Source organism: Triturus cristatus, chromosome 5_1 (assembly GCF_964204655.1).
Source record: "Triturus cristatus chromosome 5_1, aTriCri1.1, whole genome shotgun sequence".
NCBI classification, from domain to species: Eukaryota; Metazoa; Chordata; class Amphibia; order Caudata; family Salamandridae; genus Triturus; species Triturus cristatus.
Genome location: NC_140587.1, coordinates 445,847,493 through 445,864,624, shown reverse-complemented (window position 1 = coordinate 445,864,624; position 17,132 = coordinate 445,847,493). Strand labels below are relative to the sequence as shown.

Below are 17,132 nucleotides of genomic sequence, written 5' to 3'. Positions count from 1 at the left end.
TGCAAAGAAGGTTTTGGTTGGAAATCTTTTGAAGCATCATGGAAGTTGATTTCTGTGGTTTATGGTGAAGTTCAAGATTCTGGAAAAATGTGGGGGTCACTAAAATATTGCAAAACAATGAGATAAGGGTTTGCTTTCTATAAATGGTAGAGAAATAATTCAGTTTTTCTTAGATTAAACCTACCACTGCCATGCATGTGGAGATAGTGTGGGGCACTAATTTCAGGCACTAGAAGTCTCCTTAACACATCTAATCTGCTTATTACAAGTGTGGATAGATTTAATGCATCTCTACCACCATTACCTTTCTTTAAATGCCCATCTGTCAATGATGTAGAATGTACTGCGTTATTGTTGTTAAAACGTTTTCACTAAGAAGTAAATCATTTTGCCATTTTATGATTTTAGCACTTTCTCTCCTCATGTTCCTCTAAAGGAATATTTTTAACGAGTGCTCCAGGTGTAATTAAGGGTTTGCATAACATGGCAAGTAGGTGAGTTTAAATGAGTCATTGTTAAATGTAAGTGCACATTCATTTTGAGCAATTCTGGGCACTTAAATGTCTTTGATTATGTTCTGCCACTCTAGAAGTTGGTTCATTATGTTCAGGGATTAATCAGTTCATAAACATTTTCATTTGAATTACATGCTGATCTAAAATGCTCAGTTTGGGGGTCAATCTTCCAGATAGCAACATTCTAAATAGGTGAATGACCTACCAGTGAATTCCACAGAGTGAAGACAAGGTTAATAGAGGTAGCCTTCACAAAAAGCACCACGTGTACCAGCAAAGTTATCTAGCTGGGGCACATAGAGTGATATCTTGAACTTTAAATCTCATGTCTCCTTCCAAGGAAGAGGAGATAAATTGGCAGATAAACTATTTAATAGATATACTAACATGTTGACAGGATTAGTTGGCTTGTGGGCTTTAGTTTTATCCAGCCACTAGATAGTTGGGGCAATCTTCAAACACATGTTCAGTACCTGCTATTGAGTAGCTCAGTATTAGTTACAATGCTAGTCAGCTTCAAGAAAATCTTCTTGAGTATTCTTTGATTATCTTTAATAAATATGAGTTGTGCATTTTTTTAAAAACGTAATTAAAAAGAAAGGTACAGCAGCTCCAAGGAACACATGTAAATAATTTTGAATACATTACAGTTCAAACAAGCTCCGAGAACGAAGGATCCAGAGCAAGTTAACAAATGCAACGTACAATAATGCTCATGCTTACCCAATCTTCTCTCCAAACCCAGAACAGATATGCCTATGTCTTTGCCAATTACCACGTTATCAACCGAGGGTCAGGCAAGGTGAAACCTAATTAATACATTTGTAAATGCTTGCATTTTTATTCTTGTTCCGTCATTGTGCAACCTGCATTCCCCTTCTATTTTGTTTTATGCGCACAAAGGGCACCCGACAATGCTGCAGCATCTCTTTTAATCTACAATGGATACTTACATAAACATCTTCTAAAAAAATAAAACATGTGAATGATTTTGCATTCACTTAATTCAGCAAGGACTCACCTTCCCAACCTATCAAAAACAGTGGCAGTTGGTTTGCTGACATTGTTGAAAAATAGGTCCAGCTGAAAATTATGCGGCGACGTCTCACTAAGAAGAAAAGAGGCAAAAGAAGAAATGGAAAGTATTATTCTATGCTATTTCAAATTCAGTTTCAAAAGAAAGGCATAAATCCGTCTATGATCCCACAGTAAAAACTAGAAAAAATGTTTTAACAAAAATATATATGTGCTTTCACTCGTCATAATCACAACAACTAATAACGACTATTACAGTTTTCTGCAATGCTGTATCTTGAGCTGCAATTTCTCCTGGTAATGGCAACTTCAAATGCCAGAAGAACACTGCACCAGTCCATGCTAGACTGACCCCACAATAAGAAATCGAAAACGCCAATGAAATCAGATTTTTCTCCAAATACCCATCAGGCAGCTGTCATTTTGTAGTTCATCCTACGCAACAAAAGATTAATCAGATCTAGCTTGACAGCGCAGCTCTCGTCAGATAGGGTGGGAAGTAATTTAATGATAATAAATTCATAATTTTATTAGAAATTATATTATTTATTTAATTGATAATTAGTTATGTTACTTGTGTAATTATTCTTTTTACTGTTATTTTTATATGTGGGTTGTGGGGTACAGGATGGGAAGTAATGTCATGGTCAACAGGAAAGGACATTTAAGAAGCACTGTTGATAGGGGGGCTTCAGCTCCAGCAACATACAGATCTTCATCTCTACAAGCTTGTCAATAGGAGGAAGCTGTGTGCTGCTGAAAAACAGTGCTGATTTTGCATTTCACAAAAGCTTATACTCAAAACTACAGGCAGAGGTTAATCATGGCGAAAAATAAGTGATTGAATGCCTGACTGATTTAGAAGGAAAATTTATGTCAAATGCCTTAGGTCTAATTTGCCTATTATGAAACATTATGACAACTTCACTAGATCTAACTTTTTCATTGTGAAATGTAGATATATGTTATAGTCAATAGGCCTTTCATTGTGGATTATTATTACACAGCATTAAAGTCTATAGTTTAGTTATGTAGAATAGCATGATCATCATAGTAGGCAAGCTTTTCGTGTTGGTTATTCACTCTGACAAACTACAGGAGAGATTTGATTTGTGATAATCGTTGGCTTAATTAGAAGGTGTTGTATATTGTTTTGTCACATTTGCTCATCATTTTATGACTGTATGCCTTCTGGGAAAGCTTATTCTCAATACAGTATGCCTGAGTGGACTCCGACAAGCTAATGAAAAAGACTATGGGCCTCATTGGTTGACTGGGAAAGGTTATGTCAGATGCCAAATCTCTGATCTGTTATTATGAAAAGATACAACATAGTAAGTAGAGCTGCATATTTACGATGAAAAATATGTTAAAGCCTTTCTGAGTGGATTACTATTACACTGTGTTAAAGCCTGTAGATCAGCATTTTGTTACAAGGAATCTCGCAGGTCACCATAGTAGGTAAGGGTTTTAGTGTTGGCTAAGCCACCTCGACTGCCTTAACTTAACTTTGCTTAATCATTTGTTTATGTTAAGAGGACCCATCAATTCCCCTGACAGTTCCAAAAGGGCCCCTTTCTTGCCGCTCATGTGTCCACTATCCCAGTTGCTTACCCATTCCCCTTTGTGTCCATGCGCCTTTACTCACTTCTGCACACTTACTGCCACCATGGTCTAACTCAGGGGTCGCCGACTTTTTTTTGTAATAAGACACACTTATGTTCAATGACGATCATCTCAAGCTAAAATATTAGCGCTAAGATAGGGACAACATCAGGCAAGATTATGTTAGTGACCACCCTATGCAAGATTATCTGCACTAATCCCCTAAATTCAAAAGGCAGAGTTGCCGGCAGTAATGTAAACAAGCATTGGCAATGCCAATAGGTCTATATTCAAAAGGAATATTGTACAGTAAGGTAAAGCATTACAAGTAAATACTATGTAAAATGGATAGATATTTATGTGGAAGCAAAGAACTCTAGAGTAGGAATAGTGTAGGTTAGAAGGTCAGGTGACAGACCTAACCATCATGTAGTTGATGACTGCCCTCCTCCCATCTCATCTGTGCTGCAGCCAGAGAAAAACACCATAAATTATCTAGTTATCAAAGACCCTTTAATAGCATTACACTATTGTGTGTGGCCCTGGATATTCAAGCTCAGGCAGCAGGATACATAAAAAGTTCACAGCTGTGTGGAGGGCAAGCACTGTTTTGAAGAAGCACACAACTTCTGTCCAGTCAAAATATGTACTCCTCTCTCCTAGCATGTGGAAAGAGCCAAAGCACCTCTCGAATGATGCTCACATAATTGTTTCGCTACAGCTGCGCTGTCAAGCCAGGCCATAAAATGACTTTGACAAATTGGAATGCCTTTAGATGGGTGATAGATAACAGCCACAGGTGAAATGCCACTGCCCCCAAAGTAATAATGTAGATAAATTCCTGCAATACCACATGATTTATAAATCACGTACCAGCTTTAAACATATTTTGGAAATGTAACCATTTCTTCCAAAAATCAGCTTAGGAGTTCTGAACATACATAAATTTTGGTCTGGGATGCACACTTTTTAAATGTTGGTATACGTATATTAATTCAGCCAAGCAAAAGGTTCTAATTTAGTAGGCTGGGGTGCAAACAGGTGACCTGCTTACAAGTAGATGGAGAGCTACCAGCAGCTCACAAGCTACTCTTAGGAGAAGCCTGGTCTAGCAAATACTAAGGTTTGTGGGTCACAACTGACAATAGACCCCAGTACATGAATGTGACTGTATAGATTTTTCAGCGCCAATCTGTTTTTGTCTACATTAAGTGGGCAGATATCTATAAAGTACAATTGAACCATTGGGATCCCGAAGGGTTCCTTCATTATGGAAAACTTGCCAGAGTCAAAGTTGTCGCTGATAAGCATAAACCCAGTCCATTGCCACAATGGCACATCTGTACCATGGGCTACCCTAGTGAAAGAGAAAAATCCCAAAGCAGAACCACTGAAGATTATTGCGTCCTTCTCAATACTCACATAAAACAGTAACACACCATCTCAACCAATATAAAAAAGCCTACTCCTTGGCTGCAGAGCAGCAGCTATATCATAGGTATCACCCATAAACCTTTCAGTAGTTGTAACTTCCCCTGAGATGAGTCACTGGACTGTCACTTACCTGGAAACTGACGCAAAGGTTCTAATATTGTTTTATTACACACAGATAAAAGACCTCCAAAAAGAAGTAGAACTTATGCAGAGTCGCCATTTCAAATCAAATCCAAGAGGAAACATTTCTGTTCATTAAAAGAAGGGCAGTGTCGAGGATCACCAGGACATTTGAGTAAACTGGGAAGTATTACCATCTTTGAATTACCACCTGCCTATTGCAGACAACAAAAGCCTCTTTCAGAATGTCACCAACCTATGGAAAGTTCTTGATGTTATGGTCAAGTTCCCTTTGATGAGGTGCTTGCCAGAGTGATTAATATGCATCTCCAAGTGCTTGAAAGAGTGGTGGACAGACCTGAGATTACTTGCCCAACAATAGACTGCACCACCCACTCCTAGCGCAGGGCCAAGGTAGGGCTTATCCCAATTGAACCCTAGACCCAATATTAAGTCACAGTGGTCTACCACATTAAAAATGAATGAAACAGGGTGGCATGGATTGGCCGCGAGAGGAAATGGCGGCGTTCTAGCAGAGCTCCGCTAAACAAAAAACAGAACCTGAAGACCTGTCCAGCATCTGACCCCAAAGAGCATTAAGATGAGTATGGCAGTATAGCAGGGGAAGTCAGGAGTATAGAGAGCTGATCGGCGTCACATCTCTCTTGAAGCGCAACGAGAGAGAGCCCAGCAAGAACCGGAGAAATACAACGCAGAGAGATCTGGGCCGCTTCATGCTCCGAAAGGCCCCGGCAGGCAGCCGCACAAGCAGCACTTGCACAAGCAGCACACAGAGCGGACGTAACAGATGGGGGAGAAAAGCAGTAAGGAGGCGCCGCGTCCAAACTCCCCCGAACGGCATGAGTGAGAGAGTAGGAGGGCAACGGGTGCTGATAAAGCCCGGAAGCCAAGAGTAAAAGGGATGCGCGGGCCAGGTAGCGGACGCCCATGAAAGGGGAGCACGGCGATCAATGGGCAGAAAAGGTGGCGGTAAGGAGTTGCCGGGACCCCCCGCCATAATACCAGGGAACAGAGGAGATTATTAGCTCCAGAGGGGCCGCGAAACAGCGAGAGAGCGAAACGAGCACCAGCAGGCCAGAAGATAGGAGAAAGGAGGCTTGTGTGGGGCCCAGTGCTGTATCCTGTAGGGAAGCTACAGCGGGACAAACAGCTAGTCAAGGGGGACAGCGCGCAACAAAACTATTGGAGGACAGAGTAGTAGGCCCCAGACGGTGAGAGGTCAGAGAACAAAAGTAAGGTTGTGCTGGGAGTGACTGCAAGCCTCTGCCAACCTGTGAGAATGCGTCTGACAGAAGAGGAGCATGGGAAAGGCAATAGACAAAGAGAAGACTGGCCGAAACTCTCCAACAAAACAGTGATACTAAGAGTGGCAGGATCAAGGAAGTACGTGTCCTGAAGAGGCAATAAGAAACACAACGGAGTGATTGCAAGTAGGAGCTCAGGACAACAGAGACACCCGGTTGGGCTGCCCAGCCCCCCACTCCGCCACTAAAGAGACCCTGACCAAATATCTAACGTAGTGTTCAAAGCAAGGCATCACAAGATTTGGCGACTGTTTGAGACTGACACCCCACAGTTCAGCCGGAAACGGAATGGGAAACCCTAGAAGTATGGGAGCTCCCTGTCCAACAAAATGGACAACTACGCAGTCCCTAAAAGTGCAGTGCCATCACAGGCTGAAGTAATTGCGGTACTTTCACTAGGATCAATTATGGTGGCTATTTAAGACTTAAAAGGAGTACTAGAGCTCAAAATTGATGCGGTAAAGATTGAAATGAACCTGATTAGGGCTGACCTACAGAAACTCTCGGACAAAGTCACGACAGCTGAGACCAACATATCTCAGCTCCAATCTACAACCAAGTGCCTGGAAACTCAAGTACAGTCACTCACACAACAGGCCACTGAGATGGCGGCGAGACTCAAGGACCAGGAAGGTAGTGTGAGAAGAAATAACATCAGGGTGTTAGAAGTCCTGGAAGGGGCAGAAGGTCCTAATGCTGAACCCTTTCTGGAAGACTTTATCATGAATGTACTAAAGCCCTAGAGACTTTCAAAAATTCTTTTCAATTGAAAGGGCAAACCGCACACTGGTACCGCCACCTAAACCGGGGACCCCCTCAAAGACAATCATTGCCAAAATCTTCAATTACAGAGACCGGGATGCAATTCTCCAGGCCTATAGATCGATGGGAGAAGTGCGATTTGAAAACTCCCAGATCTGTTTTTTCCCCAGACTTCACACTGCAGGTACAACGTCAAAGAAGAAGTTTTGAAGCTGTGAAACGGGAACTGAGAGACTGCGAGCTCAAATATATGATGTTATTCCTGGCAAAACTGCGAGTGATAGCAGAGGGCAAGACATGGCAGTTCACAAACCCAGAGGAAGCCTGGGAGTGGCTCGAGGGTTGGCGTTCTGTGAATCGAGAAAGAGGCAAAGGCAGGAATCGCAGACAAGACTGACGAGGGCAAGAGGACTGCATGGCACAACAGGAATGTAAATGTAAATGTGTTGTACTTGTATAGCGCACTGTTACCCTAGGGTGTCCTGGCGCTGTACTCATACCGCTGTGGAACCCTTCCTGGCTTTTCCCTGTGAAATGTCCTCTCCTGGGCACCCCCAAGGTGAAGCCAGGCATCCCAGCGCTGTTGGGGCCGTTGTGGAGATTAAGCAACCTATTGCCCAGAGTTACAGAGTGGGACCCATGATTAGAATAGGCACCGAGGCGAGAATTAACAGGTCTGAGGAAATTGAACCCAAGACCCGCCAAGGCGGGAATTGAACCCTGGTCCCGGGCCAGACATCTGCATCAGGGTCTGCCGCTCTAACCATTGAGTCACACTTCTCCACGAACCGCAAGACAGAGAAGAGATTACAGAACCGGCTCCCGAAGTGAGGGGGAAGACTCGGAGTAAGAGGTATACTCAGAAATAAGGTAAACCTGGGCTAGGGCAGAGAGAGTTATAGCAGAAGAGAGAGACTGAGAGGCGACCTTGCTATAGATATTGACACTGCCGTCAAATATGATAAATATGAGTTAATTAACTGCTGTAGACCCAGCAAGGAGACTTAAAAGTGACTGAGTGAACAAGGTTCTATCTCGAAGGTGTATTACCAGTTTTGGTTATCCTGTGTGATATACTCACATTGAAGCGGCCAAGATACCCCCAATTACAGTTGTTCGATGCAAGTTTTGAGGTGACAGGCACTCTGTGGGTTGGAAGTTGGGGTCTGCACAACTCTATTAGCAGGGGGAGGGGGGTTGGGGACCAGTTGTTAGTTGATACAGAGGCTCAATGGATAAAGTTACAGGCTCAGGGAAAACACAAGGGAGAGGGGTGGCATCAAACAAGCAGACAAAGTAATCCAATGATCCCAAACACCAGGCATAACGGACGCAGTATGCGCAGATACTTCACACAATATGGCAGAACACAAGACACCAATGACACCCTTGAGAGTGTGGTCCTGGAATGTGAACAGACTTAACGGCAAGCTAAAGCATTCAGTGGTCTTACAATATGTCAAACGACACTTACCTAATATTGTAATCAATGTAGGGCTCTGAATAGATTTGGCTCCACCCTATTAGCGCATGCGGGGTACACCTCTGGATCCAGGGAAGTAGGGGTGTTGGTTAGGACACTCCCATTTATTCATGAGAAGACTTGGATTGACGCACTGGGATGTTACGTAGAGGTTTGTGGAGCCTGGGAAGGGAGGACGGTAAATATATGCTCCGTTTATGTCCTGCCGGGATTACAGGCACCCACCCTGGAGACACTGGGTTCCCTGTTACTGGAGCTCCCTCAGGGCCGTTTAATCCTAGGGGGAGATATGAATGATATTATATCCGCAGAGATGGGCGTGGCTAGGCAGGCAGCGTCAGGAAGAAGAGTGGGTCCATTTGGGGGATTCTTGAGAGCTATGGGACTGGGCGACATATGGCGGCACCAACATCCCACAGAGAAACAATACACTCACTTGTCGGCAGCCAGTAGGAGCCTTTTGAGACTGGATTACATGATAACGCAACTCACGGGGTTAGGAGAATTTATAGACGCAACTCATAGAGCATGTGGGGTATGCTACCACTCCCCGGTGGAAGTGGAACGTATTGGCCCAGGAAAAGACTTCACATTGCCTCCACGGATAGACCCCTGGTACTTTAAGGATCATGATTTTAAGGAAGAGACGAGCAAGGAAGCAGGACTATTTCTTGCTTAAAATGTGGGATCAGTGGACTCCAAAGTGACTCTCTGGGAGGCCTTCAAAACAGTGCTCTGTGGTAAGACCCAAGCGTGAATAGGCGTAGAAAAGAAAGAGAAACTGCCCAAGTGTCAAGCCCTGGAAGATGACATAAGGTGGCTGGAATCCCAAGTGACTGAGGAGGGGGAGGACTTGAGAGACAAGCAGCATAGATTGCGGCTCCGCCAAACGGAACTACGATAACTGCTAGAAGACAGGGCAAGGGCCCAAGTGCTGTCCATGCAGCATAGACTTTACGGTGCTGGGGATAAAGCGAATAAACTACTAGCCTGGTTAGAAAGAAGGCAAATGGGTTCCCAGGTTGGTAGATGAAGAAAGCCATAGATAAGTCATGGGGACAGACGTGACAGAGAAATTCACAACGTATTATGAGGAAATTTATGCTTCCTCTTCCTTGAAGACAGAGAAAGACTGTATTGACTTCCTACAAGACATTGCGTTGCCACGTTTGTTAGAGGAAGATAAAACGATGCTGGAGGGTGAATTAACGATTGAAGAGATAACTGCAGCATCTCTCTCGCTGCAGTCAGACAAAGCAGTGGCACCCAATGGTCTCCCAGGGGAAATGTATGTCAAAAGAAACAGCATACCATCTGCTAGACATGCTGTTGGAAGCTAGAGAGGTTGGTATACTCCCCCCCCCTCCCCCCCAGATCAGGGAACCGCGGTAATAGCCATAATACCTAAGCAGGTAAGGTAAGCAACCTTCTGACTGCCGTTCATACAGACCAATCTCCTTACTTAACTAAGAAATAAAGGTCCTAGCAAAGCTTCTATCCCTGAGCTTGGGCAAGGTGATTACCTTCCTTGTTGACCCGGCTCAATCGGGGTTTATGCCCCACAGGGGAACCAGAGTAAACCTGCGCAGATTATTTGGAGTCCTTCTCCTGACAGAGGCAATTACTGACGATCAAATGGCGCTCTGGTCCCTGGATGCCAGAACACCCTTCGACAGTGTGGAATGGAACTACCTCTTTGCAGTCCTTGACAAGTTCGGTTTTGGGCCGGGGTTCATGAGGTGGGTTAGGCTGCTTTATCAGCAACTGCTGGCAAGAGTAAGAGTCAATATCACGGTGTCCCGCGTATTCCCTCTCCAGCAGGGCACGAGGCAAGGATGCCCACTCTCACCACTTTTATTTGCACTGGCCTTGGAGCCCCTTTCAGCGTGGGTACGCCAGGACCCCCTGATTTGGGGGATACGGATTGGGGAGGAATGGGATGAACGCATCTCGCTGTAAGCAGACGATATCCTGCTGTATGTGCAGAAACTACAGCAGTCAATCGACAGAATACTGCAGATATTCCATATTTACGGTATTCTGGGTATCAAATCAACTGGGGTAAATCACTACTTTTCCCATTGGCGGGGGGCACCCCAGAGCTAACCTCGAGATGTGTGGTGCCGGTACAGTTGGGAGACTTCCCATATTTAGGAATTATATAACTCGGAACAATTAAGAGTTCTATCGCCTTAACCTAGGGGCGTAGTTGGACAGACTCACAGTGGATGCCAGACACTGGCAGACCTTGCCACTCACTTTGATGGGGCGGGCAGCATTATTTAAGATGATGACCCTCCCCCGGTTATTATACATGCTGCGCAATACGCCATATTTGGTGCCTCCATTATTCTTTCAGAGAGTAGAGGCGGAGTTGCGGTCCTTGCTGTGGGACAGTGGTGCACCGAGGATACCGCTACGTAAATTACAGAAAGAGGTCTATGATGGAGGATTAGCAATCCCGGACATCCGAAGCTTTTATAGGGCAGCTCAGTTAGTAACTGTCAATGGATGGATGTTCGTGGAAAGGTCCGAACCAGCATATTGAGTACACAGAGTAACTATGAGCAAGGGAGGTCCCTGAACACTGCTCTACACTATACAACTGATGAAGAGCTTGCCACAACATACCCAGACAGTAGCGTTGGCATGACGTGCTGCCACAAAATTTCTAGGCTGGGAAGGAAAGCTTACAGGAATTACCCCACTGTGGGGTTGTACCAGGTTAATAAAGGGGAGCGAACTACGTGGGTTTGTTAAGTGGAAACTATTGGGCCTTGAGACCCTAGGTGATATCTGGAGAGGCCAGGTCTTTATTACATTTACGACCCTGCAGGCTGAATAGTTGATGGGAAGAGGGGAACGGTTGTGGTATTTGCAACTGGGTCATGCCGTAAGAAACTATCTCACAGAAGGGGAGACACTGGAGGAGGCTTCACCTTTAAAGGATAGAATATTCACTGAGCCACTACACCAAAAAGCAATTTGCTTGCTCTATAAAAAAGATATTTACAATGCCCCTAACAGGTTAGGTCAGCTAAGAGCAACTTAAGAGGAAGGAATTTGTTCACTGAAAGATGAAGAGTGGATGTAGGCACTGCAGGGCCCGGGAGAAGTGGCCTGAAGGGCACGATTCCGGTTGATTCAGCTGTAAATCCTTCACTGGGTATACTATCCCAGGACAGTGCTGCATAGAATGGGGAGGAGTGAAAACACACAGTGCCAAAGAGGGTGTGGCTTAGAGGGAACTTTCTATCACTTGTTATGGGACTGCCCAAAGGTACAAGAATTGTGGCAGAAAGTGGGAGAAGTACAAGCGGAAGTTACAGGAGTAGATACTGGTGGCGCCAAAGTGGTGTATACTCATGATTATTGGGGAGGAAGACTGGCCGAGACACACAAGGCACTGGCTGGCATTGGCACTGGGAGTTGCAAAGAGGAATGTTGCTAGGAAATGGGGGGCAACCGATATCCGAATAATTGGGGAGTGGAAATCTGATTTGGATTGGTGTTGGTAAGCAGAACAAACAATGTACAAGAGTAGGAGGTGTCCGAGGAAATGGGTGAAGATATGGGGAGCTTGGCAGACCTATAAAGGCTTATAAAGAAATAGTGTAGGAAATGTTTAGGCTTGTGTTAATACCCACTTAATATGATTATTTGATGTAACTATCTCCTGAATGTAATGTCTATTGAGCATGTTTTCAATAAAAAGACATTAAAAAAATTGAAAATGAATGAAACATTAGTTGTTGTGTCTCCAAAGTGTAGCAGCAAATCGTTCGCTTTTAGTGAGATCAGGTACTGGATGCCTCCTATGGTGGTCCAATTGAAGCAGAGTCAAAACTGATTTGCATACAACTGCGTCCAGACTGAGGCGGCATGGTGTGCACAACAATGATGGACTGAGATGCGGCGCTAGTAATTACCTATAAATGAGATTAATTCAAGCATTCCATCCATCAGTTTTTTCATACATTAGTGTGTTGCCCTACGTGTGACGTGTATGCCCAAAAGTGGGCCCCCTGCACACTGTGTCACTAGAACCAAGCAATACCCAGCTGATGAGCCCTTAACAAGGGCGAAACCGATCCTGGGTTGCTCATATTCCGGTTTAGAAAGGCCCTGGCCTAGCAGTTAGTCTGGACTGACTTGCATTTAGTTGGGTGCAAACTGAGGAGGTATGGTATGCAATATAACGATGGTTTAAGAGACAGCCTGAGTTGTTAACAGTAATTAATAGTGGCCTGGATTAATTCAACATTCTACCCATCACTTCTTGTATACTTGAACATTTCTTGGAGCAGGAATCCAAATGCTCCTCAACCACCATACATACTGTCTTCCTCAATGCATATGGAAATATGCACACCAAATAGGACATTCTGTTTAATTCAATTAAGTACACTTCTAGAACAAGAGGATTGAGGGGTATCTAGCAATTGCCTCTTCTATTATGCAGCCTTTGCTCATCATACAGAAACAGCAGATGTCTTGCAGGAAGTAAAAACTGACTTTTCAAATTTGTTTGTACAACAGTAACATACCCTATACATTCCAATGTAAGTAATGATTCTTTTTTAACCAAAATCATGTATTTAATTATAAATCAAACATCTGTATACAAACCAGAAGCTTACATCCAGGTATCCTTGTTTCTATCAAACTACATTTCTAGAATTCAAAAAGCCCAAAACCGTTTGACCCTTTAATACATCATATACTCATAAGCTACAATTCCATTAGTTCATTAGAGAGCCTCACCAACAGAGTTTCCTGTGTTATATTGTTAAAGTTCTTCTTCCATATACCATCTTGGACAGATCCCCATAATCCAATCTTTTTTACTATGTCAACATTTTTAGACCTTTTAGCTTTGGCGGGTATGTCACTGTAGGAGTTCCTTCAGACAGACATTTCAGGAGTGGACCCTTAAGTTGCGTCAAAGTCCAAAGCACTCCCAGACAGGATGCTAGCATGTTTTCCAATGGTCCCGATGTTCCAGAGGCAGGCGTACCAATGTGTAATCATCTTTTTCAATGTGCTGCTATAGTGTTTTTCTCAACTCTCAAGCAATTCCATTGGTCTGATGCTGTATGCAGGAGGCTGGCTCTTTATATTGTGGATCAAAACTAGGTACACTGTGTAAAGAGTCCAGGAAACCCTTTCTGATTTACAGAGGCAAAAATGATAACACCAAATGTTCTCTTTTGTGGTGGTGTAGGCAACCAGTTTAAGCTCATCAGACAGTAGTGCTAAAAATGTGTTGTACTCACAGAGGAAATAATTGAGACACACGCTCGAGAATAAATCCGAGACCAATTTAGAGAAATAAGTCCTATTTTCATATATATTTTAATACCAAGAACTTAGTTGTCAGGAAAGTACTTTTTAAAATATGGGATTTTACAGGTAAGTAAACAGTTCACTAAAATGCGTATTTAAGGAGCAATGCTTCCTTATGGGAGAAAAGGCATATCTTGCATACAGATATTTATGGTTGGTTTCTGGAGGTTTCCTTGGGGACTTAGGCTTGTAGGGGGCCAAGGTTCAAAGTACCACCAGCACACTTACTCGTTACCTGCCCTGGGTCATCCGGGTGCAGAGGTGCTGGTTGTGTTGGTAACTTTGCACGCTAAACCAGTTGAGAGAAGGGGATCCACTTAGAAACCGGCTACAGAGGGTCCCTTGGGGACAAGCCCGGGAGCACCCAAAGGGATGCGCAGCTCACAAAGGTCCTGGGAACAAGGAGGCACTGCCGGTTCGTTGGTACCTAAGCTGGGGAGCTTGGGTGCAGAGGGGGAATGTTGGCTGGGCTCTGTGCATCCTAGAACCTTGCGTTGTCGTTCTCACCGGTTGAGGATGCAAAGATCAGGGCAGGTGGGTCACTCTGGAAGTGGGTTTCAGCAGTGCTAACATCCCTTGACGGCTGCTCGGTCTCAGTGCTGTTAAGAGTCCCAACTTGACTTAAATAGGCCTTGGTTGCTGCAAGGGGTCTGGTTCATCGAGTATTGATCCTCTGCGGCTCCGGTCAGTCCTGGTGTCCTCTCACTTGGTGGGGGGGGGGGGGGGGGGGGGGGGGGGACAGGTCTGAACTTCAGAAGCACAGGCTGGCCAGGGAGCAGTAAGACAGTGAACCAGATTCTGAGTCTTCGGAGCCTGCAAACTGCAGAGGAGTAGCTCCTCTACTCCAAGGGAGATTGCTGGTAACTTACGAAGGGCTGACAGTCTACTGGGAGCCTTGGTAGTTGCTCAGCTGCAGGACAAGTACCTAGGTCAAGACTGTCGAGACTGGTGATAGGAGGCATGGTTGGGTGCCTAAAGTCCACAGCAGGCTTCAGTTCTCGTTGTCTCACGGCTCTTCTTTTTTTCTTTTCATCTGGATCCTTCGAATGGAATTATCAGGGATGCCTCCTAAATATTAAACTTAGGGGCGTTAAGGAGAGTGACTGTTACTTTTAGGGCAACTACACCCCCTATGTGACAGCTTCCTGTGGGAAGCGGGAATAACCCTGACATAGTGACCCTAATTCCCCCGAAATACCGAGATTGTGGAATTCTACGTTTTGTGTTCACATCAGGTAGCCCACCTTAGGGGTGGAACTAGCCTGATGGAGAACACGCCTACTGACTAGCTAAGTTTCCCACCTGTCCTGGTGGCAAATAGGCAGGGGGCACGGGGTGGCATTTCCCCTGTATGAAGAAGCCTTGTGTCGCATAACAAAGGTAGCAGAGGTCTTTGAAGCCTCCTGCATTGATATGCTGATTACTTAGCCATACTGCTTGGAGGAGGTGACAACACCTCTGGCCTGAGAAGACACTGTTTCTACCCTCAGAGAGTGCAGGTTCTCACTTGAAGGGGGTCAGAAACCGGTCTGTGGTGGCAGGCTGGTGTACACCAGTCAGCTAGTACACTAGTAGTAGGTAGATTATCAGAAGGCACCTTTAAGGTGCCATCTGGGTGCATGGAGTAAGAAATCGATCACTGGAATCCGTGTGGGTTTATTAATACAAGATCTTTGATTCCAAACATCTGTAGTCTCAGTGAAGCCATCACGTAGCTGAGAAACCCGTAATTACCAGTGGCCAGCACATGTACTTACAATCGCTTTCCTGTTCAATATCTAATATATAAGAATCGACTGAGACTTCACAGGGGCACATCTGCACATGCAAATATGTCCCCACATATCTTGGGCCTTAGGGCTATAAGGCCTGCTGTAGGGGTGACTTCCTTTACTGCATCCAGTGTGTCTGCAGGCATGGCACACAGGAGGAGTGTTATGTTGTGTTTTCACTTTTCTCTGCACCAAATCACGCAGCCTGCAACAGCAGTGTGCATGGGTGTGCTGAGGCGTCCTTTAGGGTGGCACAATATATGCTGCAACTCTTAGGAACCCTCTTCAGCCTCCTTGCCCTAGGTATTAGAGGTACCATTTACTATGGACTCACAGGGGGTGCTAAAGTTATTGCCAATTCGGGCAACAATTGTACAGTTTTAGGAAAAGAGATCTGGCACGGAGGACCTGCATAGCAGGAACCAACCGCACTTCTGTCAAAATTACATTGCATTCCATACAAAAAGTGGGGGTGACCATATTAAAAAGAGGCACATTCCTACACCGTAGAGCATGGATCCTAGCGCCCAGAGGTGATCAATGAGAGTTCCTCCTGAATGGGATTGCCTCGTAGCTTATAAAGAGCTTCCCTCCCCAATATGCTAAGAATGGGCTTGTTTAAGTCTTTACAGATCAGTGTCCATTGCTTTCCCAAAAGCTTCTTTCCTGTGAGTTTTCCACTTGTTTATATATGGGTGGTTCATGTTTATGAATGCTTTCACAAGGAGCTTGTACAGTGTTGAAATGATCCCTCTCCTCCCAGTGGAATGTCGAGCAAATGTCTCAATTGCTCAAGGAGGGTGAGTTCCCTCAGCACTTCTTCTCGGACTGAAGGATGGGCATAGTGGCATCTCTCTTTGTCCTCTTTTTGTCACTTTTACAGTTAATAAATGTTTAAACTCTCCCACTGTTGTACATGTCGGCCAACATGAGACAGTCTCCCTTACGCCAGGCGCCAAAAGGTATTAGGCTAGGGTTTAAAGAGGGGGTGAAATAATTTGGGATTTATGGGGATGGGTAGGTAATCAGGTTTAGTTGCCTGGTAACTGGAGTGCCGAGATACACATTAGCATGTCTGGCTTGTTTAGGTTTCCAGATTAGGTCCTACAGTGCAGGTCCCACTATGGTTCTGTCCATGTGTACACATATAGTCTATAAAATGTGTGCAGGCAACTCTGCCAAAATCATCAACTGTGCAGCCCTATAACACACATGCATGTCAGGCTGGGCCAATTTGCCGTTTTCAATGGACGGCATAACACTTTATATGAGATTCTCGGTCTACCTCCCTCCTAATATATACTTCAAAACTATACTCTTTAGAGTTGGTGAAAAAGATTTTTGGTATTGCTATAGATAGAACTGAATCAAGTATAGGAGCACCCTTGGCAGCACATTCAGTTTGAGAACAAAGATCCAGCTGATCATCACGAACCACTGATAAAAGGGGAATCATGTAAAAAATATACACGTCTGATATTAGCTTGGATGATGCAGCAAATTCGGTTTTTGATTGAGGGGGATGAAGATACTTCTCAAGCAACAAACACGATCTGACAGGGTGAACCCCAAAAGTCACTACTTAATCGTCTGGTAACTTAGTACAAAAGCAGTCCGACTTAATTTAAGGGCAACGTGTATAGTATTTTTGCAGCACTCAGACAGTAACAAAGTGAAAACAACAACAGGAAAATCCAACACCAATTTTGAGAACATTTTAAGAAATAAAATGACA

General features: G+C 44.4%; 1 protein-coding gene across 2 annotated transcripts in view; it reads right to left on the bottom strand.

Moving 5' to 3' along the window:
- Positions 1-17,132, bottom strand: part of VIRMA (vir like m6A methyltransferase associated) — a 753,509-nt gene that overhangs the window by 619,478 nt on the left and 116,899 nt on the right. For both annotated transcript variants that reach the window (XM_085605246.1, XM_085605248.1), the window contains exon 3: positions 1,537-1,623. In XM_085605246.1, the coding sequence (XP_085461372.1) occupies positions 1,537-1,623 (87 nt within the window). The remainder of the gene's footprint in view (positions 1-1,536; positions 1,624-17,132) is intronic.